Genomic DNA, 26,294 nt, shown 5'->3' on the forward strand with positions numbered 1-26,294 from the left:
TGAATGAATTAACAGAGTGTTCATAACAAAATCAATATATTTGGATTATTATTTTTACTTCTAAATTTCCCAAGGAGGATCACAAAAATGTTAACAGTAGCACAGCAGAAATTATGCTGGCAAAACATTCTGAGTAATTATCTTCCTCCCTTCCTTCCTTTTCTTCCTTGCTTCCTTCCTGTTGATTTTTACTTTGTACCAAGTTCTACGTTAGGCACAAACAAGCCATATTTATGCAGTTAGTTACAATCCCTAACAAGCAGAAACTTAGAGTCTAGATGAGCAGCTAGATCCTACTTTTATTTAGTTATTTTATAATAGCCAGATTGGGAAAGATTTCTTAGTTTACCATGGCACTGAAAAGAGTTAATTTACATAAACAAAATTCCTAAAAGGATGACCATGGTGCACACATGCAGGAAATGCCTAGTTGTTCGTAGGACAGAAATAGGGTTAGGGTGAAGGTCATCAGAAGCTATTCCATGAGAGAGGTTTCATTATTCAGTGCACCTGATTGATGGAGTTTAAGTTGCCAAAAATAATTAAAGAAAAAAAGCAAAAACAAACAAACAAACAAAAACCCCAAATATTTATTTTATATATTTAAAAGCAGAGAGCAATGGAGAGAGGGAGAGATGGAGAGGAAGATGCAAGAAGTGGTGGGGAAAAGAGAATGAAAGAGAGAGTATCTTACATGTGGTCGCTCATTATTCACAGTGCCTGCAACAGCAGAGGTGGTCAGGCCAGAGCCAGGAACCTTAAAATTCATCTATTTTTCTCACATGCATGCCAGGCAGCAGATTATTTGAGTCGTCATATGTTACCTCCAAGGGGCCCCATGAACAGGAACCTGGAAACAGGTGTGGAGCTGAGACTTGCAAGTTTCCAAAGTGGCGTGTTCATGGCTTTGCTAAACAGCCATCCCTGTTTTTTGCTTTATGTCAGACTTAGACGCCTGGATCACCTTGCCCCATTTTCAAGACGTTTTCTGGTAGGCTCCATGGTGTCAAGTTATCGATAATGTAAAAAAAAAAAAAAGTCCTGAAATGGATACCCGCATTGATTGTGGCTGCTGTTAATTTCAGTTGTCCTCCCACTCTCAAATGTTTCTTCATTCTATTGCCTTTTCTTTTTGCTGTGCTGAAACTTCAGAATTTGATATAATCTAAAGCGTCTAGCTTTGCTTATGTTGCTTGTACTTTTCAAGTCTTATATAAGAATTCATCCAGCTACAGCAATGTGCTGGAATGTTTCCAATAGCAGTTCTTCTATTCATAGTTTTTGGTCTTACATGTTTATCTTTGACCTATTTTGAGTTAATATTTGTACAGGGTGATAGGGATCTAATTTCAATAAATGGTGCTAGCAAAACAGCATACCTATAAATAAGAAAGAGAAGACTATTTTCCAATACTTGTTCTCAGTTCTTCTGTCATAAATTGGTTGGCTGTGAGTACGTGGATAAATGTTCGGCTTTCCATTTGGTTTCACTGATGTATGTGCCAAGTTTTATCTCAGAATCTTGCGATTTTAATTACTATTTAATTAGTGTTTAGAGGATACCTATTTGTAGTGTGCTCTGAAACCAGCTACTGTGATACCTCAAGCTTGCTCTTTGTGATCAAGATTGCTTTGCTTTGGCTATTGTGAATCTATTGAGAGTCCATATTATTTCTAGTTTTTTTTCTAATTTGGTAAAAAATATCATTGGCATTTTGATAGGTATGGCATTGAATATGTAAATTGCTTTAGAGCTATATATTTTCATGACAGTAATTCTTCCAGTCCATGAGCAAGGAAAATCTTACTCTTTTTGCATCCTTGATTATTTCTTTCACCTGTCTTTGTAATTTAGTTGTAGAAATCTTTCACTTCTTTGGTTAAATCTATTCAAAATCATTAGATCTTTTTGAACCTACCAAGAATGGGTTATCTTTTCTGATTACTTTTGCAGAGAGACCATTGCTGGTGTATATAAGAAGTATACTTATACTGGGTCATTGGAAACAAGAAGGTTATAAGACAATGGTCCTTGATAGCTGTTGTGATTTGGTGGATTTAGTAACTTAAAACGACAATGGTGGGAAATGTGATTTTGAAAAATTGGATAACTAGAATTATCTGTTCTTGAAGTGGAAAAACAGGAAACAAAATCTGGGTTCATCAGATGCCCCATAAGACCATTATTATTATTTTTAATTTACTTATTGTTTTGAGAGGAAGAGTTTGAGAGAGCAATATAGTGGTTCAATCTCCGAGTGGCCACAATGGCCAGTTCTGGGCCGGGATGAATCCAGGATCCAGGACAGGAAGTCACAATCTTCTTTTGGGTCTCCCACATTGGTGGCAGCATCCCAAGCACTTGGTCCATTTTCTGTGATTTTTCTAGGTGCATCGGCAGGGAGTTGGATAAGAAAAGGACCAGTTAGAACTCCAACCTACACTTATATGAGTTCTTAGAATTGCAGGTAGTGACTTCAACAACTAGCCCTCCAAAACCATTATCAAAATATTTGTGTGATGTAACTGCTAGTATATAAACTGAGGATCTCTTTCAACTAGAAATTTCTGCTACAAAATGCTCATATGTTGATCATTTATTTTTCTTTTTGAGCATGGTTTTATTTATGTGTTTATAATTCCTAAAGTTAAATCATTTTGGCAGCCATTTAAGCAAATAATGAAATTGAAATGTGGACTGTTGACTTCCTCAGGGTCAGACTTAATCAATAGTACAGGTATATTTGCGCAGAGTTTCTGAATACGCGGTCCATTGCTTGGCTTTTCCATGTGTTACCTCTTGGAAACTAAGATCAGGAAGAAAAATTATGTTTTGGAAAGATTATTCTGTGTCCAGTAGTCTGGGCTGCACTGTCTCATTACTTCTGATATTTGAAATGATCCCATTTTATTGGTCTTCAAAATTAATTAGAAGAAGGGAAAATAAAACGAATGGTTTATTTGTTTATTTTTAAATTGTATGAAAATGCACATTACATAAAATACATCATCATAACTAATTTAAGTGTAAAGTTCAGCAGTGTTAAGTTTATTCATCTTATTATGCAACAAATTATTGGAATTTTTCATCTTGCACCATCCTGTTGCCAATAAATATGTCTACTACCATGGCAACTGTAAGGATTTTCATGCTTATTTATGAGCATTCTAAAAACTTAATTATGTCATAATCAGCAACAAAGTAAATTTCAATTTAGTTCTCTATTTCCCAGTCAGCTATTATGATACAGTCTGTGATAAAAATTACGTTATGAAATTTGTTTTGAGGTCCAGTGAAGTAGCCTAATGGCTAAATCCCTCACTTTGCACGCCAGGGATCTCATATGGGATCTCATTCTTGTCCTGGCTCCTCTGCTTCCCATCTGGTTCCTTGCTTTTAACCTGGGAAAGCAGCAGAGGATGGCCCAAAACCTTGGGATCCTGCACTCATGTGGGAGACCCGCAAGAGGCTCCTGGCTCCTGGCTTAGCTCAGGCTGTTGCGGCCACTTGGGGAGTGAATCAGTGGATGAAAGATTTTTCTGTCTGTCTTTCTCTCTTTGTATATCTGCCTTTCCAATAAAACTAAATATTTAAAAATTATTGTGGGTGGACATTTGGTTGAGATGCTGTTTGGGACACACACATTCCATGTCAGTGTGCCTGTGTTGAAGTTCTGGCTCCACTCCCAAGCTTCCTGCTGCTGCACATCCTTGGAGGCAAGGAATGATGGCACAAGTGGTTGATTCCCTGCCATCCTTGTGAGAGACCTTGATTTGAGTTTTCGATTCCTAGACTATTCTGGTCCAGCCTTAGTTGTTACAGGTATTTGGGAACGCACCAGAGATGGATGTTTCATTCTCTTTCTGACTCCCATGTAAATAAATATTTATAAAAATCCTTAAAAAGAGCTAGGTTGACAATTTCTGTTTTTGTACTAAAAATCATCACTTTTTCATATTTCACTTACAATAACTACTACATGACTTCATTAACACACAGATGAGTTTGTATAACATAGACCCTGGTTAGTCAAATATTTCCTAGTGACAGCTGGTAGAAGCAACACAGATTTTTATGGTGAGCAAACAAGAAAAAGAAACAAACACACACAAAATGGTGAATACTCCAAATCACTCTAAATGCAAGGTATTTAACATATCAAAATTCGTATGGTAATAACCTCTGAATTGCTTTCAAAAAGCATGCAAGATGTGTGTATTACGAAAAAATATGTTTAAATTTCACAATGTTTCTCACTAGAATCAACCTATCCTTTATTTTATGTTTCAACAAATCTTTTGAAGTCCCCATTATATTTGATCTCATTCAATCTCTTTTATTGCCACAAGAGATACTACTAATCCATGTAGAAAAGGAGATCAAACCCTAATGTGCTTCATTTATGAATTTATTTTCTTATTAGGCAATTACATTTAAAAAGTCTAAGGGCCCAGCGTGGTAGCCTAGCGGCTGAAGTCCTTGCCTTGCATGTGTCAGGATCCCATTTGGGTGCCAGTCGAGGATGGCCCAAAACCTTGGGATCCCACACTCACATGGGAGACCTGGAGGAATCTCCTGGCTCCTGGCTTCAGATTGGCTCAGTTCTGGCCGGAAGAATTGCTGGAAGGGATAGCTTCCTCTCTGTCTCTCCTCCTCTCTGCATATCAGACTTTCCAATAAAATTTTTTTTAATTATTTATTATTTAACTTCATTAATTACATTGTATTATGTGACTTTTTTTAAAAAAATCTTTAAAAAAAGTCCAATTGGGTTTGTTCCTTTGTGAAGTGTTTGCCCATTTCCCGTGCCCATTTCTTGAGTGGCTTGTTTGTTTTGACATTTTGGTTGTTTTGTAGCTCTTTGTATATTCTGGAGATCAGCCCTCTATCACCTATGTCGTGTGCGAAGATCTTCTCCCATTCTGTGGGTTGCCTTTTTACTTTGTTGATTGTTTCTCTAGCTGTACAGAAGCTTCTTAGTTTGATGAGGTCCCAATTGTTTATTTTGGTCTTGATTTCTACTGCATCTGGAGTCTTTTTTAGGAAGTGAGGGCCTACCCCTAAGTGTTCCAGTGTGTTTCCAACATTTTCTTCCAAAAGTTTGAAGGTTTCTGGATGTAGGTTTAGATCTGTTATCCATTTAGATCTGATCTTAGTGTATGGTGAGAGATGTGGATCTATTTTTTGCCTTAATTTAAGATGATATGATGTTAAGTATAACATGTTATGTTTTGAATGTTATATGTTGTGTATAAACTAAAATTGAAGTATAGGTGAGGTGGTCACAGAAGGTGGCTGGGAACCCGCATTTACTTTTAACATATTGGTTACTCATTACTATGTCAATTAATTCCATAATGATGTAAATTTTTGCTGATGGTATATTGGAGCTTTCAATTGACTGGGATGATGCTCTGCTGGCTCTGTCATCAGACCAGAGAGGGTATACCTAAGAAGCCGTTGAACTTGACGGGACAATAAGATGCTGGACTCTATGTTTGGTATACGCTTGCAATGGGGAAATCTCAACTGAACTTGAGCTGTGGTTATGCAACAAGGTGGAGGAATCCACCATGGTGGGAGGGTTTGGGGAGGGGTGGGGAGAACCCAAGTATCTATGTAATTGTGTCACATAATACAATGTAATTACTGAAGTTAAACAATAAATAATTAAAAAAAAAAAAAAGAAAAAAGGCAAAATATCTCATAAATCTTATGCTGATTATATGTAGAAATAAAATTTTTTGATACATGGATTCAAATAAAACATATAACACTAAAAAAAAAAAAGTCCAATAGTTCTTAGAATGATAACAGAGTTGTGCAATGACAAGTCAATTTTATTACACATAAAAATAAATTTTATAGTGCCCGGCGCAGTAGCTGGTGGCTGAAGTGCTTGCCTTGTGTGTGCCAGGATTCCATATCAATGCCAGTTCATGTCCTGGCTTCTCTGCTTCCCACCCAGCTCTCTGCTTGTGGCCTGGAAGAGTAGTTGAGAATTGCCCATAGTCTTGGGGCCCTGGACCCTTGTGGAGACCTGGAAGAGGCTTCGGGCCCCTGGCTTCAGATGGGCTTATCTCTGGTCATTGCTGTCACTTGGGGAGTGAACCATTGGATCGAAGATATATCTCTCTGTCTCTCCTTCTCTCTGTAAATCTGACTTTCCAATAAAAATAAAATAAATAAATCTTTAAAAAAATTCTAGTTATTAGTAGTCATTCCTCATTTTCTCCCAACTCCTGGTTTTCTATCCTGCCTGCCTTCCTGCCTTCCTCCCTCCCTTCCTTCTACTGGTCTGGTTTTGATATTATGATGCTGGTTAGAGAAAGGGTCTGGTAGAATTTTTCCTTCTTCAATTTACTGGAGGAATTTGGAAAGCATTGTTATTACTTCTTCAAGTGTTTGATAGAATTCAGTAGTAAAGCCATCAAATCCTGAGATTTTCTTTAAGGAGGAAATTTCTTGATGTCCTTGGTGTTATTCTGATCAGATTTCCTGTTTCTTCTTAACTCAATTTTGCTCATTTGTACATTCAAGGATTTATCCACTTCTCCTAGGTTATCCAATTTGTTGGTGTGTAGCAGTTTCTACTAATTCATTTATGTGGTAATTGTTGTGATGTCTCTTTTATATTTCTAGTTTTATTTTACTGTTTTCTTTCTTGCTTTGTCTAGTTAATGACTTGTTGACATAAAAAAAAACTTTTTAGATATTACCACTCTACTTCATTGAACTTTTGTATAGCTATTTCCTCTACTAATATTACAGTTGATTTCTTCTTGTTTTCTACTTGCTTGAGGTATTGTAGGCTGTTTCTCTGTGATATTCATTTTGTAACTTAACAAGAGCATCCTGTAATATCATGATATAGAATATACTATATATTTTTTCTTTGTTCCTTTTGACGTACAATGCATTGCAAATATGACATTTCTTTTTTGACCTTCTATTTGTCACATCAACCCATTGCTGTAATGGAAAAAAATGAGATTACAAAACAGGTTATCTGAAAATGTACACGCAAAATCAAAAGAGAAAAAAATGAAAAGAAACAAGGAAAGCTTACAGAATTTGTGGAATAGGATCAAAGCAGCAAATAGTACATTGGCAAAAGACAAAGGGGTAGAAAGTATATGTAAATGAAGTCCCAAGACCTTAAGAGAAATATAAATATCCAAATATGGAAAGTCAAATGTTTGCAACTGCACTGAATATAAAGAAGATGATCATAAGACACACTGTAATTTATCAAAGGTCAAAGATAATAGAAGATCATGAAAGCAGCATGAGGAAAAAGCAGAAAAGGGAAGTGCCAATATGTCTAGCAGCAGATGTTTCAGCAGAAAATAAAAATGTTAGGAGGGAGTGGGGTGTTATATCCAAAGCTCTGAAGAGGAAAATAAAACCCTGCCAATAAGGAATACTGTATCCAGGCATGAACCTTTGGTGAAGCAATTATGTCATTGCCTGGGACACCTCTCTTTCATGTTGGAGTGATAGGTTTGATCCTCCACTCCTGAGTCCAGATGCTTACTGGCATCATCCTTGAGAAGCAGTGTCGATGGCTCAAGTACTTGGGTCCCTGTAAACCATGTGACAAACAAGGATTGAGTTCTTAGCTGCTAGTATGTATGTGGCTCAGCCCCAGCCTTTGCCAGCACCTGGGAAGAAAGCATCAAATTGGCCATCTCTGTATCTTTCACTCTTTCAAAAACAAAAACTGCATGGAGCAAATGAAGGCGGGATAAGGATTCTCCCAAATCCTGATGGAGGTTGTCAACATCACACTTACAGTACAGTAGATGCTAAAGGGAGCTTCTCAGTTTGAAAGCAAAATGCTAATGAGCAACATAAAAACATTTGAAGGTATAAAATTCGCTGTTAAATGTATAAAGCCAAATTGATATTGCCCCCATTTTATCATGAAGTATGAACCAATCTATTAAAATAATAACTAGAGAGTCAGACATTTAGCCTAATGTAAATACCTATGCCCCATCTTGGAATTCTTGGGTTGGATTCTCAGTTCTAATTCCCGAATCTGGTGTCAAGGTAATACAAATCATTGTATGTAGCAATGATGGTGGAAGTAATCGGGTTCCTATTACTCTTATGGGAGACTTAGAATGGGATCCTTGTTGCCAGCTATGACTCCAACCTAGTCATTGTAGCCTTCTGGGAAGTAAACTAGTGGAGTTTTTTTCTCTTTTTCTCTCTCTCTTCACAAAAAATAAATAAATGAAAATAATAACTTATTAAAAGTAAAACACAAAAGATGTAAATTGTAACATCAAAGTTCATAATGTATGTGAGACAACTGTGTAAGGATTGTCTTAATGTGATTAAAGGATTAAATTGTTAACCATTAATAATTAAAATATGATTTTATTAGCCTACGGTAATCAAAAGCAAATGCCATTACAAGATAAAATAAAAGTAAATACCAAGGGATCAAACTAGAGCATTAGATAATATCACTGAATCACAAAGAGAGAGAGGAAAGAAAGAATTTGCAAGAAAACTATAAACAAGCAAGTTCTTATTTTTAAAAGTATTTATTCATTTCTTTGAAAGACAGAATTAGAGAGAGAAACAGAGAGAGAGAGAGAGATCTTCTATCCTCTGGTTCACTACCCAGATGGCTACATTGACCAGAGCTTAGTTAGGTAGACACCAGGAGCGAGGATCTTCATCCAGGTTTCCCACATGTGTATCAAGAGGGCAAACATTTGGGCCATCTTCCTCTACGTTCCCAGGCCATTATCAGGGAGCTAGATCTGAAGTGGAGCAGCTGGAACATGAACTGGTTCCCCAGGACCAAGAATTGTGGCCATTTGAGGATCTGCCAAGGGAAAGATGTTGACAAGTCTGCTGCAGGGAATATGATGATTGCATTTTCATTGGGCCCGTGGCTTGGTAGACTGCTCCCTGACAATAGCTGGAGCTACTGGGGATTCCAAATCTACTATGGGAGTTACATAGCCTACAGGTGACCACTACAGGTGGTCAAGGTGCATAGCAGTTCCTTATGTGAGGAGGCTTGCTCACCCACTTTGGCATCAAGCTGCCAGAACTAAAATTTTTATTTAAAAAAAAAATGTGTGTCATAGCAACATGGTTGGATGGAGGATGAAAGGCTTGTCCAAGTCTTCCACCCAAAATTTCCTGGATACAGGGATGCAACATACAGGAGATGGAGATGAGACAGGGCCCCTTCAGAGTATGTTATGGGCTAGAGGCTGTCAACTTCATTCAGGTGATGGCAAAATAGGTGAGTTGTGGCTTAGGGGCTGAAACCTGGAAAGGGTTCCTTCAAAATCTGTTGTGGGAAAGTGTCTGGCAGGTCTATCCTAATAATTTAAACCACAATGTATCTGCAAACAGTTCTCTGTGAGAGAAATGATTAACTATGAGTGGTTACATCTGAAACAGGGCCCCTGGAATATGCTGTAGGACAGTGGCCAGCAAGTCCATCTTGAGAAGTATTTAGACAGCTGTGAGTACAGTCACTCTGGGGCTATAGTAAAACAGGGCTGGAGCAAAGACACAAACCTTCAGTGTCCGTTGTGAGTTAAAGACTGACAAGCTTGTGCCAGTGACTCAGAGTGTGTTTTCTGCCTCTTGGTCCTTATGGGAACTGCGTTATGTTGGCAACACGGCTGAGGAGATAGGAGGTGAGTTATTAGTCATGTTAGGATCTGCTGCTGAAACTCATGTCAGGGGTTCGAAGAGCCTGCCCACAAAGTCTGTAATGTGTGTGGTTCTTGCTGGACACCTTGGCACATGGTTTCTATTACAGGGAAAATGTCAAAGTGGGCTACAGACCAGTTATTTGGCAAATTTTTTTTCCAGTTTGAATCTACTAGAATAATCTGTGAATCTCCCATGGAAGCAAATGCCTGTATTTTCAGACTGTCCCTCCAAAGTCTTTGATCCATTGGGATTTAACAACCCTTTGCCTAAATCCAGAAGCTCCTACCAAGAGACTTGGACTGTGATTGGACACAGAAGTCTTATTGTATAAGGGGTGTGAGTCGGTGACCTGAGGAATCAACTTGCTGACACCATCCCCAAAATAAAGCCTAGAAGTTTTCATAATTATTTCAAAGAAAGAGGATAAAAAGTTTTCTTGGAGGCTATACGTTGAAAATATTTTTTTTTCTGTTCAAGAAATAAATGGGGGAGGAAAATTAAAAGAAAAGAAAGCTGTGTAAACATGAAAATTTATTAGTTACGTTAAGACAAATTACAGTGGTGAAATTACAATACGGTTTGAACTCCTAAATTCTGCCTTAGAAGTGAGGTTGTTTACGGTTGTAAGTTTTGTGGTATGAATGTAGGATGTGTTTGGGAAAGCTGGTGATTCTTTCAGTGCAAGCATTCAAAAGCTACTTTTCTAATATGTAAATTTTTAAGATGTAATCTCTTCATGTGATTTTTTTAAATTCAGAAATATTTTAGTATGAATGACTTTATTAGTAACTGTAAACATTGTGGTCATATTCTTATTTTTGAGTATATACTTTAAAATTATTGTAAATATATAACTCTAAATGTATCATTTTAAATATTTATTTATTTTCATTGAAAAGTCAGATACACAGAGAGGAGGAGAGACAGAGAGGAAAATCTTCCGTCTGATGATTTATTCCCAAGTGGAAACAATGGCCAGAGCTGGGCCGATCTGAAGCCAGGAGCCAGGAGCTTCTCCAGGTCTCCGGGTCTGCCATGTGGGAGCAAGCTCCCAAGGCTCTGGGCCATCCTCGTTACCTTCCCGGGCCACAATAAGGGAGTTGGATGAGAAGCACGATGGCACCCATAGGGGATCCTGGCACTTGCAAGGCAAAGACTTCAACCCCTAGGTGACCGCACTGGGCTCTAAATTTATCATTTTAATAATTTGCTTTATTTTTTAAATTGTAGTAAGTTGCACACAAAGCTGATTTTTTTCTGTTTTTTTAAAAAGATTTATTTATCTATTTATTTTTAAAGATTTATTTATTTTTATTGGAAAGGCAGATATACAGAGAGGAGGCAAGACAGAGAGGAAGATCTTCCATCTGATCATTCACTCCCCAAGAGACTGCAAAAGCTGGAGCAGAGCCAATCAGAAGCTAGGAGCCCAGAGCCTCTTCTGGGTCTCCTACATGGGTGCAGAGTCCCACGGCGCAGGGTCTCAAGGCTGTGAGCCGTCCTTGACTGCTTTCCCAGGCTACAAGCAGGGAGTTGAATGGGAACTAGGCTGCTGGGATTAGAACCGGTGCCCATATGGGAACCTGGTGCATTAAAGGCGAGGACTTTAGCCACTACACTATTGTGCCAGGCCCAAGATTTATTTACTTTTATTGGAAAGTAAGATACACACAGAGAGGAAGAGAGACAGAGAAGAAGATCTTCCATCCAATGAATCACTCCCCCAAGTGGCTGCAATGGCTAGAGCTGCGCCGATGCGAAGCCAGGAGCCCAGAACCTCTTTCTGGTCGGCCATGTGGATGCAGGGTCCCAAGGCTTTGAGCCATTGTCACTGCCTTCCCAGGCCATGAACAGGGAGCTAAATGGGAAGCAGGGCTTCCAGGATTAGAACAGGTGCCCATATGGGGTCCCGAGTGTGCAAGGCAAGGACTTTAGATACTAGGCTGCTGAGCCGGACCCTGCTGCGTTTTTTTATTGACATTGAAACCTCAAAACTGTTAACTATTGTGCCCATCACACATACATCTATGAATTAATGATTGGACTTCATTTGTACAAAATGTGCGAAATAGTATTTTGACTAGTTGTAATAGTCTCCCTAATGCAGGTATTGATGTATGCTTTGAAATAATCATGAAACAAAAATTCATATATATTAGTACAAGTTAAAGGAAATAACCTTGCAGGAAAATAGCGGCAGTTACAGGAGATTACGCTGCAGCCTTCCCAAGGGCAGTAGCATTTAGCAAAATGTGACCCCTGGATCATTAAAACCTTGAGTTAGTTCACATTTTGAAGGTTCTAGGTTCAAATCCTATGCTTAGCAATGTAGTAACTTGACTAATCCAGAGAGAGAGAAGCCTGAATTAAAAAAAATAATTGGACAAAATAAAAGTAAAATATTTGGGGGGAATGCTGCCAGATGAAAGCATTTATATTTATTTTGCCTGCAGTGTGGATGCAGTGAAGGTTCTAGAGCAAATGATATGAAGATGAAAAGTGTTTCTCCTCAGTTTATAGCAAAGCTTACATAGAATGGATTGGAACAAAATGAAATGACTTATTGGAAATAACTAGAGCATGAAGGGATGAAGGCCTGAATTAGGGCATCAGAGTTGGGAAGGGAGAGAGGTGGAAGAGTAAATGCCTATTACCAATGGAACTCGGGTATTGGAGAACGAAAATTAAGCAAGACGGCTAGGGGAGCAATATATAGTTTGACAACTGACAGAATACCTGCATCATTGACAGAATAAAAGAAGAGATTGAGTGGAGGCTTAGATTTGATGGGGGGAGGCACGGAAACATTTGAGATTTCAGTGTAAAGCATTGAAATGTAAAATGCTTACTTGTCTAGATCAGAAGCTTTTTAGAGTGATATGCTATATAAATGCAAAAATGTCCTTAATTTACAAAAATTGATTCTGAAAGTGATACAATACACACCAAGAGGGAAAATGTTTATTTAATTTGATTTACTCAAAGATTTACTAAGGTGTGTTGATTCTACTGATGTTAATAGGAATTACACATATAGAAAGAAAAGAGCATGTTAAAATTCAAGTCATACACCTACATTTCTGTTTTACATTCTTTGCTAATTATATTAAGATCTTTAGCAGAATTTGGCCTGCTTGTAACTAAGTAAACTTGCTTAAACCAGGCCTAAATCATATTTCATGTACTTAGAGTATCAAGCAAATGAAGTATAAAATGGCTTCATAGTTGTACTTTCTATCTTGTGAGTAGGCAACCCTTAAATTTTCTAGGCCACCAGCTACCTATTTTATTAAAGGGAAAAACCTAGAAATTCAATGTAGTATAATGAAAAATCACAGTTTTATACAAATGCTATAAATAATTAAATCTTCAGCAATTATAAAATTAATACAACAAAAAGGGTTGTTATACATCAGCTTTGATATTGTAAGGAATAGTTATTAAGGGGGTTCATTAATCTTATCAATACTCTTATGTAAATGATTTCCTTAGTTTTTCTACCTTTTGCAGAATGCTAGGATTTGTGCTTTGAATACATCTATATTTAAGTTTTGGATTGCTTGTTAAGATCTGAAAAAGAGAGTCAATAGTATTAGAGTCTAAATAATCTTGCCTCTGGCGTTTTTCTTTGGACCAATGACTACTAGAAGCATGGTGGTGAGTTGCACTCTTAAGTTCCAATGAACCAAAGGTTGATTGACACCAGTTTATGAGAATCACCATAGTGACCAGGTCCCAGTTATCAGTTTGAACGGTTTCATATATGATTAATGTTCATTGCTTTGTTTACATGGAAGATATCTTCCCAGGTGCTGAATTGGTTGCTGAAGTCTTTGATCTGGTTGAGAATACAATCAAGTGCAATAGTTAGACAAGTGATCATAACGGATTTCCGTTGCTGTGAGGTTAGAGGTGTTTTCATTTGTGTGTGTTTGTTTTAATTGCACAGAGCAAAAGTGCAGAAGCATTGGTGGCCACCACACTGGTCAGATGGACTAATTGGAATCTATTTTCTTTCTTTCTCTTTTTAAAATTTTACTTCATCATCATCATCATCATCATTATTATTATCATCATATTGTGGTAGAGTTCCGTAGGTCCTGAGGTTTCCCTTATCCCCTCCATAATTCCCTCTCCCTTCACTGGGTTCCCCTATATTATTACAATAGTATAGTTCTTCATAAACAGTCATATGTCCATCATTGTGGGCATGGACAATGGCAGAGAGTCCAGCATCCTACTGTCAAGATATAGTAAACAGTTTCATTGGGAGCCCATCTTTGTCTGGAAGTAGAGATGCATACTCCATTGTATCCTCACATCTGGATATGATGGTCTTCATTGCACAGTTACTATGCATCCCCTTAAATGAAAAGTCACAATACAACATCAACAACAGGGAGAAAAATAGAAATTTGCAATGCCATCAAGTTAAATAACACGTTACTAGATATGATAGTATCCATTACACAGTTACTATACATCCCCTTAAATGAAAAGCTGCAATACAAAATCATCAACAGGAAGAAAAAAGGAATTAGCAACGCCATGAAGTTAAATAATATGCTACTGAATGACTAACATGTTGCTGAAGAAATGAAAAAGAAAATCAACCTTCTTGAAGAAAATGATTCTACTGTATGATCTATGAGTCAATGAAAAAATTTATAAGAAAGTGTTTTGAAGAGATGAAACTAACAAAATAAAAAAATAATGAAGACATTTATTTTTATTGGAATGACAATTCTAATTTACAGAGAGAAGGAGAAACAGTGAGAAAGGTTTTCTATCCACTGGTTCATCCCCCAAGTGGCCGCAAAGCCTGGAGCTGAGCTGATTCGAAGCCAGGAACCTCATCTGGGTCTCCCACGTGGGTGCAGGACCCCAAGGCTATCATCCTCCAATGCTTTCTTAGGCCATAAGGAGGGAGCTGGATAGGAAGTGGATCATCCAGGACACAAACTGGTACCCACATGGGATGCCGCATTTGGAGGTGGAGGATTAGTCAGTTGAACCAACATGCAAGCCTTGAGGTCAGAGTTTGTTTCTCTTCATAAACACCAAAAGATCAGGTTGACTTTAACTACTTTTGGCATCCTTGAAATGTTTTAATGAATGTCAGACCTAGGAAATCATTAGTAATCTACAATGCAATTAAAAACTTCACTGTTCTGGCAAAAATTCTTAATTTAATATAACAAGTACATTGAAAATTAGAGCAGCATTCACAGATGGGCAAACAGTAACTTCAAAGCTATCTAATGACATTCCTACTTTTCTGACTTCTAAAGCAAGCTAAAATTTACATATTTGGGAGCTGTCCCAAGGGATTTTAAATCTGAGAAGGGAAAAGGAAATCTAGCTCACTACTAATAATTTCTACTTGAGGAATCCCATTTTAGTGATTTTCACAAGTTGTTCTTAATAAGACCCTTAACTGCCACTACACGCTCAGCAGTTATCTCAATCTGCCTCAGAATGCCTGTTTAAGTCGTAGTAAGACACCCTTTCATTGAAGAGGATGACATGAATTGTAATTCCTAACTAAAGAAAGTATTGTTCATATGATTTATATTAAAACTCTTGAAGGCTTGTGATAGCATAAATGCACTTACCAATGATTTTTTTCTCTTGAAATAATAAAATCACTGTTTATTCAGTTGTTTATACCTTGATTTACAAATAACTGACCACATGAAACCGAAATAAATCTAATAATGATATTTCATACGCTTAATGAGCAAAATGTCAGCTGCTATGTCTATTACAGCTTGGAACAGATATATCACAGTGTGAGTCATGTCATGTTGATACAGAAGCCCTATCAATTTTCTCTCTTAGTGAACTACCAACTCCACAAAGCTTACAAATTAGAAGAGAATTCACTTCAATTGCAAAAATATGGACTATACTGACACATATTTCAAATTGGCTCCTGTCATTAATGTTTGAAACACACATTTTAATTGATTTCTTCTAAAGAAGTCTACAGAATGATGGAGAAGAAAAATCAGGAAAAAATTATGTTAAACGATGATCTTGACCTGGGAAGAGTCCTGATTCCATGTTATACAAATTTCTCTCCAATTGTGTGTACATGTTACCTTTAGCATTAATTCTTGAAACTGAAGCTCTCAACAATTTAGCTGAGCTGTTTAGTGAATGTTTCACTATTTGATGGGTTTTCTTTCTTTCTTTTTTCTTTTTCTTTTTTTTTTGGCCTAGTACCTCAATAACTTTGCTTTATTGTGAACATGAGTGCTACACTAACAGAGCCATTTGGGTGGGAATGTTAAAAAAGAGAACTGTTTAATTTTATAGAGTACAAATAACCTTGTAATTAAACTGAAAACAAATAATTGTCAAGAAGCAATTATCATTCAATTAAAGAGTAATTACATGGTTATTTGTGCCCTGCAAAATAAAGCATTACTGAGATCAGTAATATAATCAGTATTTTAGCAGAAACAGGATGCTCCGATGATGGACCTTTCAACCTATGTTGATTAAATTGTCATCCAAATAACAATTTCGAGTTGAATCACTACATGTTTATTTGTCTTGATTAATATGTAAATATCTGCCTGATGTGAATAAAGCTCCTAAAGATAAGGAGTATGGCAAGATTATCTATCAAGAATGATCTTTCTACCTTTTCTGCAGAGTTGGGAAAAATAAGCTGTATGTTATTCGAAAAGGAATACGGAAACTTTTTTTCTACTTCTAATGTCTTACTAACAGGTGATACTTGGGTTTGAAAATAAGTAAAAAAAACTATATTGCATTTGTATGGCACTTTCATTTTAAGATTTATTTATTTTTATTGAAAAGTCAGATATTCAGAGAGGAGGTGAGACAAAGAGGAAAATCTTCCATCTGAGAATTTACTCCCCAAGTGGCTGCAATGGCCGGAGCTGAGCTGATCCAAAGCCAGGAGCCAGGAGCTTCTTCCAGATCTCCTACATGGGTACAGGGGCTCAAGCACTAGGGCCATCTTCTGCTGCTTTTCCAGGCACATTAGCTGTGAGCTGCATAGGAAACAGAGCACCTGGGATTTGAACCAGCACCCATATGGTATGAGAGCCTTGCAGACAGCAACTTAAGCTTCTTTGCCACAGTGCAAGCCCCCTAAGTTTGTTTTTGAAAGTTCTGTATAATTATTAAAAGTGCCATACAAGGGCCTGGCATGGTAGTCTAGTGGCCAGAGTCCTTGCCTTACATGCACCAAGATCCCATATGGGCTGCGGTTCTAATCCTGGCAGAACCACTTCCCATTCAGCTCCTTGTTTGTGGCATGAGAAAATAGTCAAGGATGGCCCAAAGCTTTGGGACCCTGTACCGGCGTGGCAGACCAGGAAGAAGCTCCTGGCTTCTGGCTTTGGCCTAATCTAGCCCCCACCATTGTGGTGATTTGATGGGTGAACCAGAGGCTGGAAAGCCTCCCTGTGTTTCTGTGTGTGTAACACCGCCTAAAAAAACAAACAAGCAAAAAAACTTTAAAAAATTAAAAAGAAACCTTAGCTATAATTAGTTTATTTTAGAGATGTGACCCTTCATGCTAAAATTAAAAGTATTGCATCTGAATATTATTCTTTCTCACTGATAAATTTAAAGAAGAAGCAAATGTTGCAAAAGCATACTCATTACCCAATCAGTATTTGAAATAACAGGAAAAATACACATATCTATCATTGGATCACAAGCAACGGAAAGGCAGAACCTGTTCCAGAGTCACAGTAAAAAAAATGCAGGAAACTTTGCACTTGTTCAATTTACATTTTTACCCGTGGATTGCTGATGGATAGCAATATGCGAGACACATCCTTACAGGGTACTGGCTTTAGCATTATTGGATGGCTGAATTAGGGATATATGAGTGATTGCAGGAGCACGCAGTCCTTAAGTAGATTCTGAAGCTGGTAGGGTCTCCAAGAGAATAAGACAATTACCTGTTGTTCACCTTTAGTAGTTTTTACTTTTACATCAATACATTGTCAAATTTGAGTGGGTCATGTTGTGAAGCACCTATAATTATTTTGGAGTCCAAGATTTACAAAAGAGTTACCTGGTGATTAAATTGTGCTATCAACTGTTCTTGTTGTCAAGAATAGAATGATCTAAGCAGTGTTTTTTAACTGTAGAAATTGTAACTGAGTATTTTTTAATTCAGTGATTGTTTTTAACCACTTACTGATCCTTACTGTTTGTTAGAGACTGTAATAATTACTTAAAATACAGTGTCAAAACAGCACCAGATGCATATACTTCTTTCATGGAGTTTAGGTTCTACGTGGGGAAACTCATAATTAATCATACCAAAACTACAATGTAATGAACTGAAAAAATTACTATGATGAAGAATGAGGTCCTCTTGAGTTTATAACTTATGCAATAAATATATCCTCAAGTCATTGTAACATAAGCCATGAACTCTCCAATATAGATCCAGTGGTGGGGAAATTAAGGAAGGTTTTTCAAATCTTGGAATTTAAGAATGAACCACTGACTAAAGGGTTGTGATTGTTTCCATAGCTTGAAGCTGCATACTGAGAAAGAGTTACTTCAAAGAGCAAACATACCAACAGATTTGGAAAGGGACTAGTTAAACTTTATAGCTTTCCAACTGTACTGTAAACAGCTAGCAGTCATATGGCTCATCATATGGAAAGGAAGGGAGCATCAAGCAGCTGCCTTCTGGAGGCAGCCTGACAAAAAGTGTTAGTGTGGAGACAGTACTGAAATGTTCACAGTGGAGAAATATAAAGGGTAATCAGGTGAATTTAAATAAATTTGGAAGGCTGGACTTCCAACAAGTGGGAGGACAAAATAAATACCTATAAATCATAGATTTGCTGAACATTATTCAGCTAAATAATATGCCTTCTTCTAATGACTGGATATACTTTGATGAGTATTATTATGTTATTCTGCAATCCTGGGATCCTGCAAGACTTCTGAAATAAAGCGCATACGTCTCCTATCTATCAGCATTCAGTAAAGGAGTTAGGAAGCCACACAGGAGTTAGGAAGCCATCCCTGTTTTGCAAGGGCAAACAGGGTAACAACATTAAATTAAATTAAACAAATTATGGCCCAGCATCGAGTAGAAAGGTGCCTAGAATCAGTTTAAAAAATTGAAATGTTACATGAGAAAAAAACAGAGTCTTTTGTACTAGGTAGATTGATATACAATGTTGATATGCAGTAGAAGAAAATAACACTAGCACACTGTATGAAAAATGAACAAGGCAATGAAACCTCTGCGGAAGGTTGCTAGAAGCTGTCTTCATTTAAAAGCAGAGTTTGTCTTACGTTGATGGAGCACACTATTGCAAAGTTGATAGAACAAGGTTTAACTTAAATTTCATTGTGAATCGAGTCACTTTTGGAAATGTCTGCTGTCTGAAGCTCATATACTTTTTGTGTAGCTTAGGTTATTTAATATGTAATTTCACAATATTATGTCAAAAGACCTGTTATCCAGCTTCTCAAAATGTATTTTTACTAAAAGGCAACACATCTTAAACAACATAATAACATGGTATTTGGAATTCATTCAGATGACTTGAGAGTGACTTGATTCTAATGAGCTATGATTTGTAAATCTTTATAGGGGTAACAGCTTCCAAATGATCTTTTCAGTACCATAATTGTGTGTTAGTCTGCAAGATGAAACAGTAGATACTGAAATTTTATTTTATGATTTTAAAAATTAGTATTTGCGGTTGCAGTTTCTGAACTGCTCACAGTAGGGTAAAGAATGTGCAAATGCTGTATGTTAGGTTAATGTTTTAAGTTTTGCCTCAAGAAATGGTTTAAAACATTAATCAATATGAGATAAAACACAGCCTAGATTGCAAAGGTGGTGGGTTTTGTTAGCACAGCGACTCCAAGAAAGCCTGCTGCTGAATATTTAGCCTGGTTTCAAAAACCAGGAAGGCAAAAACCTACTGAAGGCCAGGGTCCTTTGTTCCTCCTGAGCATCCAGCAGCTGTGGAAATGCTAATAAACATCAGGTTTTATTCTACACCTCTCAGCTTTTTACTACTCACCTCTGGCATGCTGAGAAGAGACATAATCACCTTACATTCTACACAGTCTTAATTCTGAGAGTCACTATCTCAGATTTCAGTGGCATGTATTAATGCCAGGGCTCATGCGTAGCTTTAAGCGCAGGGGGTAAACTTAAGTTTTCTCACAACAGGTGAACTGTATTGCAAAGTGCTCAGTTGTAAATGGAATTTAAACTAGGAATTGATCCTGTTTGGCTTTAATGTTTGCCATAACCATGTGAAGAAATTTAGTGAAAAGGAAAGTATTGGTCTTTAGTAGTCTATGAATGTACGTAGTCTTTAATGTAAAAATTCTATCACCCTTGGGAGTTACATAAGATTTAGAAAGTAAAGGTAGCAAGTGACGATATTTCCTGAAAAGACTTTTTTTTTTTTTAACCTGATCTTTGTTTTTCAACAGCTCAAGGCCTGGAAGGCCCCCTAAGCGTTCTCTGGGAGTGTTGCAGGACAATGCCCGCCTTCTGCCCCATGCAGTCCCAGGCCTCTTATCACCAGGACTTATCACTCCAACAGGTAATAAAATCCATCCGACAATCAGCCTTGTCTCTTCATACAGCCCCACATTTGAAATAAACCAATATTGATCTAACTGCCTTGTCCTTCAGAGCTTTTCAAGACCTACCAGAGGTTACATTATTGAATTGCTTGAGTATTCATGAAAGCAAGTGTTGTTAAATCAGTTGCTAAAGTCAAATGGACGTGATTAAAAAATTAATTCTCATATCCTTGCAGAAAATTCCTGTCAAGCCCTTTTCATATGTATACACTGTAATGTATATGTTTATGGGTTAAGGGGCAGGGTTGAGAAGCCCTGGGCCAAGTGACAGCTTCTCAAATCTTACACTAGATGTAGTGCATTTACTTATTTGTATTTCTCAGTAATATGCTTTTTGCTTTCAGGAGTTGTGGACATCTTACATGTTTTCCAAGGTACCAGTTTAGGTGATAAAGTAGAAAGAAATTTGTGTCTGTTAAGGAAGCTTTATAATTAATTAGAAAAGAAAAAAAATGCAGTTGATTTTTGTCCTGAATGATATTTTAGTGTTTCTTTTTGAACGCTGTGTACAACTGGTAAAAATACCTGGCTATAAATTGCCCTTCAACTTTTTTGTTTGTTTGTTTTTCTTGAATTAACTAAGAAACAAGCATTGGAAAACAAATTTAATATTGCTTTAATTAAACCTTAAAAATTACATGGTAGAAAATGAATTAATGACAAATGAATCTTTATATCCACCTTCAATGATACAATGTATTTAAAAAAACATTTGGTGTGTTTTGAGTAAACATAAAATATGTGAGTACAGATCTTGGTCATAGTAGAATTATAGAGAAAGGAATGTAACTTAATCATTATGTGAAAACCTGATAGAGACCATAATACAAGTGCATATAGGGTGCTATAAAATTGTCATTTGTCACAACAAAGCTAAAGAGAGAAACTGAATAAAGATTCTGATTCCTTAAAACAATCAACACTGCAGGAATTTCAAGTGGAGCACTTCATTACTTCCTTGTAAGCTGTCTCTTTAAATCTTTCAGTCCAAATCCAATATCTGCCTATTTGAAATGTTTCATAAACAATGGGAAGGGGAATAGTCATCTCCTGGGAAATTCAAAGGCATAAATGACTAGTCCATCCCTTCATTGTGATCCAAAGATATAAACACTTTTTGCAAGAATATAAAGGTGGGAATAATATGCTCTCTTTCTTTTTCCCCTGTAACCTAAAATATTTTTACAAAAAATACTGGAAAAGTAGGGTTTTGTGCATTAATGTTCCATCAGCAAATTGAAATATTGATCGTACAATATGAATATTTTTAACAATGTCAGTTGACATCCCAACTGGATAACTGAACCCATGTAGATTCAAATCAGAAATATCACTATAGTCCTCACCTCAGAATTAGCAGATTAAGGGCCCAGTATGATGGCTCAAAAGCCAAATCCTAATCTTGCATATGGGTGCCAGTTTATGCTCTGGCTACTCCACATCTCTTCTGACTTCCTGCTTGTGGCCTGGGAAAGCCATGGAGGACAGCCCTGCACCATGGGACTCTGCACCCATGTGGGAGTGCCAGAGGAAGCTCCTGGTTCCTGGCTTTGAATTGGCTCAGCTCTGACCATTGTGGCTATTTGAGGAGTGAACCAACAGATGGCAGATCTTTCTATCTCATCTTCTCTCTGTAAATCTGTCTTTCCAATAAAAATAAATCAATCTTTTAAAAATATAAGCTTAAAATGCAAAATCATGGCAAGTCTTGGTAATATAATGTCAAGTTTATGAGATTCAGTCATTTCTTGACATCTGAAGGGATTTGGTTCCCTGATATACTGGGGGCACCAAAATCCATGGTTTCTCAGCTTCTTATATAAAATGTCATAATAGTTGCATGCAAGTTATGAACATTTTGCCATATTCTTTAAATCATCTCAAATTTACTAAAAGTACCCATTACACTGTAAAAGTTGTGGAATAATTGGTATACTAGGAGACCAGCATTGTGGTAAAGCAGGTAAAGGTGCCACCTGTGATGTTAGGAATCCTGAATGGCCACAGGTTTATGTTCCAGATGCTTCAGTTTTGATCTGGCCTGGCTAATGTGCTTTGAAAATCAGCAGAGAGTGAGTGACTCAAGTGCTTGGGCCTTTGCACCCATGTGGGAGACCAGATGAAACACCTCTCTTTGGCCTGGTTTATCTCTAACTTTTGATGCCATCTGGGGAATGAACCAGCAGCTGAAAGATCTGTCTTCCCCTCTCTCCAACGATGCCTTTAAAATTGCTATTCTCTATTGTGTAAAATAAAAATGATGAGAAAAATATTCGGTAGATGTTCAATACAGTCACGGCTTTGGATTATTTTCCATCCACAGGTGATAGAATCTGTGGATGTGAGAGCTACACAGAGATACAGACAGCCAGCATCTGTAGTGCCACTTATCCTGGTTACGTGATTGAAATCATTGTCCCATTTTTCGTGTGGCATTTAATTTTTGTATTCATTTAGTATGGATGCTAAGAAGTAAGCATTCATAGAGTTCCTTGAGCATTCTGATTTAATAACTATTTTTTTTAGTTATTTGAGTGAGAGACTAATAGAGAGGATGTTTCCATCAGCTAGGTGGGTGTCTCCCCAAAGGGGCACAATAGCCAGGGCTGGGCTATGCTGAAGCCAGGAGAACAAAATTAAGTCCTGATCTTGTTGTGGGTTGCAGGGATTCAAGCACTTAAAGAACATTCTGCTGCCTTTCTAAGTTCACTGGAAAGGAGCTGCATTAGAAGTGGAGTAGCCAAGAGTAGAATCAACTTTCTGGTATGGGATAGTAGTGTTCCAAAGGTCATCTTAAACCTATTCTATTTTCTGCGGCGTTGACCCCCTGATGCTCTCATTTTTAAAAGTAGAGTCAAAGGAAAACCAAATTAACATGGATGGTAGTTGATTAAAAATGTCTGTTGTTATGACTCTTTGAGTCTTCAAATTGGCAATACTATGAAATATACTTTATGTCACATAAATAGTAATCATTTATTTTGTCATTTCATTTTCTTTAAGTAGGTTATGTCCTGTGTGCTCAGGTTATGTCCTGTGTGCTCTGTTCTGTGTGAACAGAAAAGGAGCACAAAAGTTAAATTATCATTATTATTTATAGCATATATTATGGTTTAGATTAATATGCATTTGTTGTTTCTCTATTAAATAAAATGCTAGGTGGCTGACGTTATGACACAATGAGTTAAGCCTTTGTCTCTGATGCTGGTATTCTATATGAGCAGTGGTTCAAGACTGCTGTCCTCCATTCGATCCAGCTCCCCGGTAGAGTTTCTGGTAGGCAGCAGAAGATGGGTCTAAGCACTTGGGTCCATGTACTCATGAGGGAGACACAGATGAAGAAACTGTCCTTTGGCTTCAGCCTGTCTCAGAATTGGGTGTTGTGGCTATTTGGGGAGTGAATCATTAGATGAACAATCTCTCTCTGTCTCTTTCTCTCTCTTTCTCTTTCTTCTCTATAACTATGTATATATAATGCCCTCTTCTTCTCTATAACTACACTTTTCAGATAAATGATAAATAAATCCTTCAAAGGCTTACTGTATCAGTTTAACAAATACAACTACAATAATTATATTAGCTGAAATCAACTTTCCCAATCCCGATTTCCATGTTAATGTCTGTCTGTCCTTTTTTGCTATATGCAATGTAATTATTTTAATCTAAAAATATCTTCATGCAAAATTTTAACCCCATACTAATAAACTAGGTTATGCCTGGGTGACTCATGGAGCAGAAGCCATTGCTTGTGTACAATGTAGGTTTAGGGGAGAAATTTAGCACTTAAGAAATCTGTACTGGAGCATGGTGATATTGACAATGACATAAGGGTAATAGTATATAGAGTAGCCTACAAAGAACTCCTACATGTTTTTAAGATGTGCATTTTTTCTTTATATATAAAAATCAGAGGGGAGAGAGAACACCAGAGTTAGACCAGGCCAAAGCCAAAAACCTAGTATTTCATCTAAGTCTTCCCCACAGGTAACAAGAGTGCAAGAACATGTAATATCATCTCTTTACTCCCAGGGTGCATTAGCATGAGTGGATCGAAAGTCAAGAAACCACGACTCAAATCACTGAAACCTGAACTTTGGTAGGGAATGCAGATAACTCAAGTGTGGCTTAACCCACTGAACCACAGTGCCTTCCCCACTCTCCCACATGTTTAATGTGTGTGTGTGTGTGTGTGTGTGTGTGTGTGTGTGTGTGTATGTATGTTTGTATACACACATGCACAGAAATAGGTAAACTAAAATTTAAAAAATAACTTCTCAGTAATCATATTCACATTTGATTCTCTTATTGATCATGTTAGGCTAGCATGATTAATACTCCTGATTAAGAAGTGATAAAAAATGTGCTTTCAAGAAGTTCAATGTAAATTAACAGACAGTAAGGATGGAGCCAGAGTGTTAAACTCCAGCTCCTTTTTATTATAAATTCCATACTTTTACAGATAGACTGAACTTACAAAAACTGGCTATAGTAAGTTCAGGCTGTATATCTTTGGGATCATATTTGAACTGCTTAAGTTTAATATAAGAGATGATTTTGTTTGGCATTTCAGAGAGCAAAAAACCTTTGGAAAGATACACACAAATAACTGCTGAAACTTTCTAAACTTCAGTGAAATAAAACTTTACCTTTATTGATGATTCTTGCAGTAGTTTGGAGAGTGGAGAAGTATGATATAAAAAGAGTTTATAATTATTGATATAATTATGTGTACCTATAATTTTTCCTTCCAAGAAGTAGAGAAATAATCTTGTGAATAACTGCAGCCTAGTTCACATGTTGAGAAAGACAGCAATTATAAATTAATCCTTGTGACAATTCTTGAGTGAATTACTCTGATATATATGGCTAATGGATTAATATGATTAAGTTAATGAGAAAAACAAGTGTTGCCAAACTTCACTAATCCAGCTGCAATGCTCCTCCACATTTGCAGTTCTAGCTTCCTCCTGTGTTGAGAGGATCACTGATGCCTACACACTGTCATTGTGATAAATGATATATCCCACAGTACCCTGCTTTCCATCTGGTTGATCCATAAAACATCCCCAAATGAGAGATCTCTTACAAAAATCACATAGCCACTGGCCAAGTCTATCAGATTATCAAAAGACATTTTCATCTCCAGGGCCCACCTTCCAACACTGTTTCCTTCATCTCACAAAACTTATGTGAAATGAAATACACAATTTTTCACCTGCTACCTACGTTACTCCTACTTTCTCATTATGCTGTTCATTCTAGGGGGAAAAGTGTAGTTAAATAACACAATAAAAGTTTCCGCTGTATAATGTGCCTGACAGATAGTAAACTGCCTTGATTGGATACACTGGATGGTTGTACTGAAATACCACATCATACTAAAACAATCATATTTATCAAAAGTTATTCTGCACACTTGTTAAAGAAAATACACCAAGTTTTAATTATTTAAGGACTCCTGCAGAGCAAAACTATATTATCTATTAAAGGAGTAAAGGGCAGTGAGACTTAGCATCTCCTGGCATCAGGTGTATATCATGACCCAAAGTAGGTAAAACAAGAGAGATCCCGTTTTCTCAAAATTCACAGAGAATAAGGTAATAAGGTATACTGCCTTTATTTAAATTCATTATATTAATTTGAAACACACACACACACACAGAGAAAGAGAGAGAAAGAGAGAGAGAGAAAGAGAGAGTGAGAGAGAGAGAGAACCATCTGTTCACTCTCCAAATGCCCACAACAGCTGATACTGGGTGGTGCCTAAAGTAGCAGCTGATAGCACAATCTCTGTCTTCCATATGAATAACAGGGACCCAAATATTTGAGCTATCATTTCTGCCTCCTTGGATATATGTTACCAGGAAGCTACACCCAGCAGTGAAGCTGTGACTTGAATGCAGGTGTGGCTGTATGGGATGTCAGCGTTCCAAGTAACATCTTAAGACCAAATGTTCTGACACTTCTG

The 26,294-nt window shown here is 37.1% G+C and overlaps 1 protein-coding gene across 10 annotated transcripts in view; it reads left to right on the forward strand.

The window, feature by feature from the left end:
* DACH2 (dachshund family transcription factor 2) overlaps positions 1–26,294 on the forward strand; it is a 521,453-nt gene that overhangs the window by 244,821 nt on the left and 250,338 nt on the right. For all 10 annotated transcript variants that reach the window (XM_058658946.1, XM_004592794.2, XM_058658950.1 and 7 more), the window contains one exon: positions 20,171–20,283. In XM_058658946.1, the coding sequence (XP_058514929.1) occupies positions 20,171–20,283 (113 nt within the window). The remainder of the gene's footprint in view (positions 1–20,170; positions 20,284–26,294) is intronic.

This window comes from Ochotona princeps, chromosome X (genome assembly GCF_030435755.1).
Source record: "Ochotona princeps isolate mOchPri1 chromosome X, mOchPri1.hap1, whole genome shotgun sequence".
Classification (NCBI taxonomy): Eukaryota; Metazoa; Chordata; class Mammalia; order Lagomorpha; family Ochotonidae; genus Ochotona; species Ochotona princeps.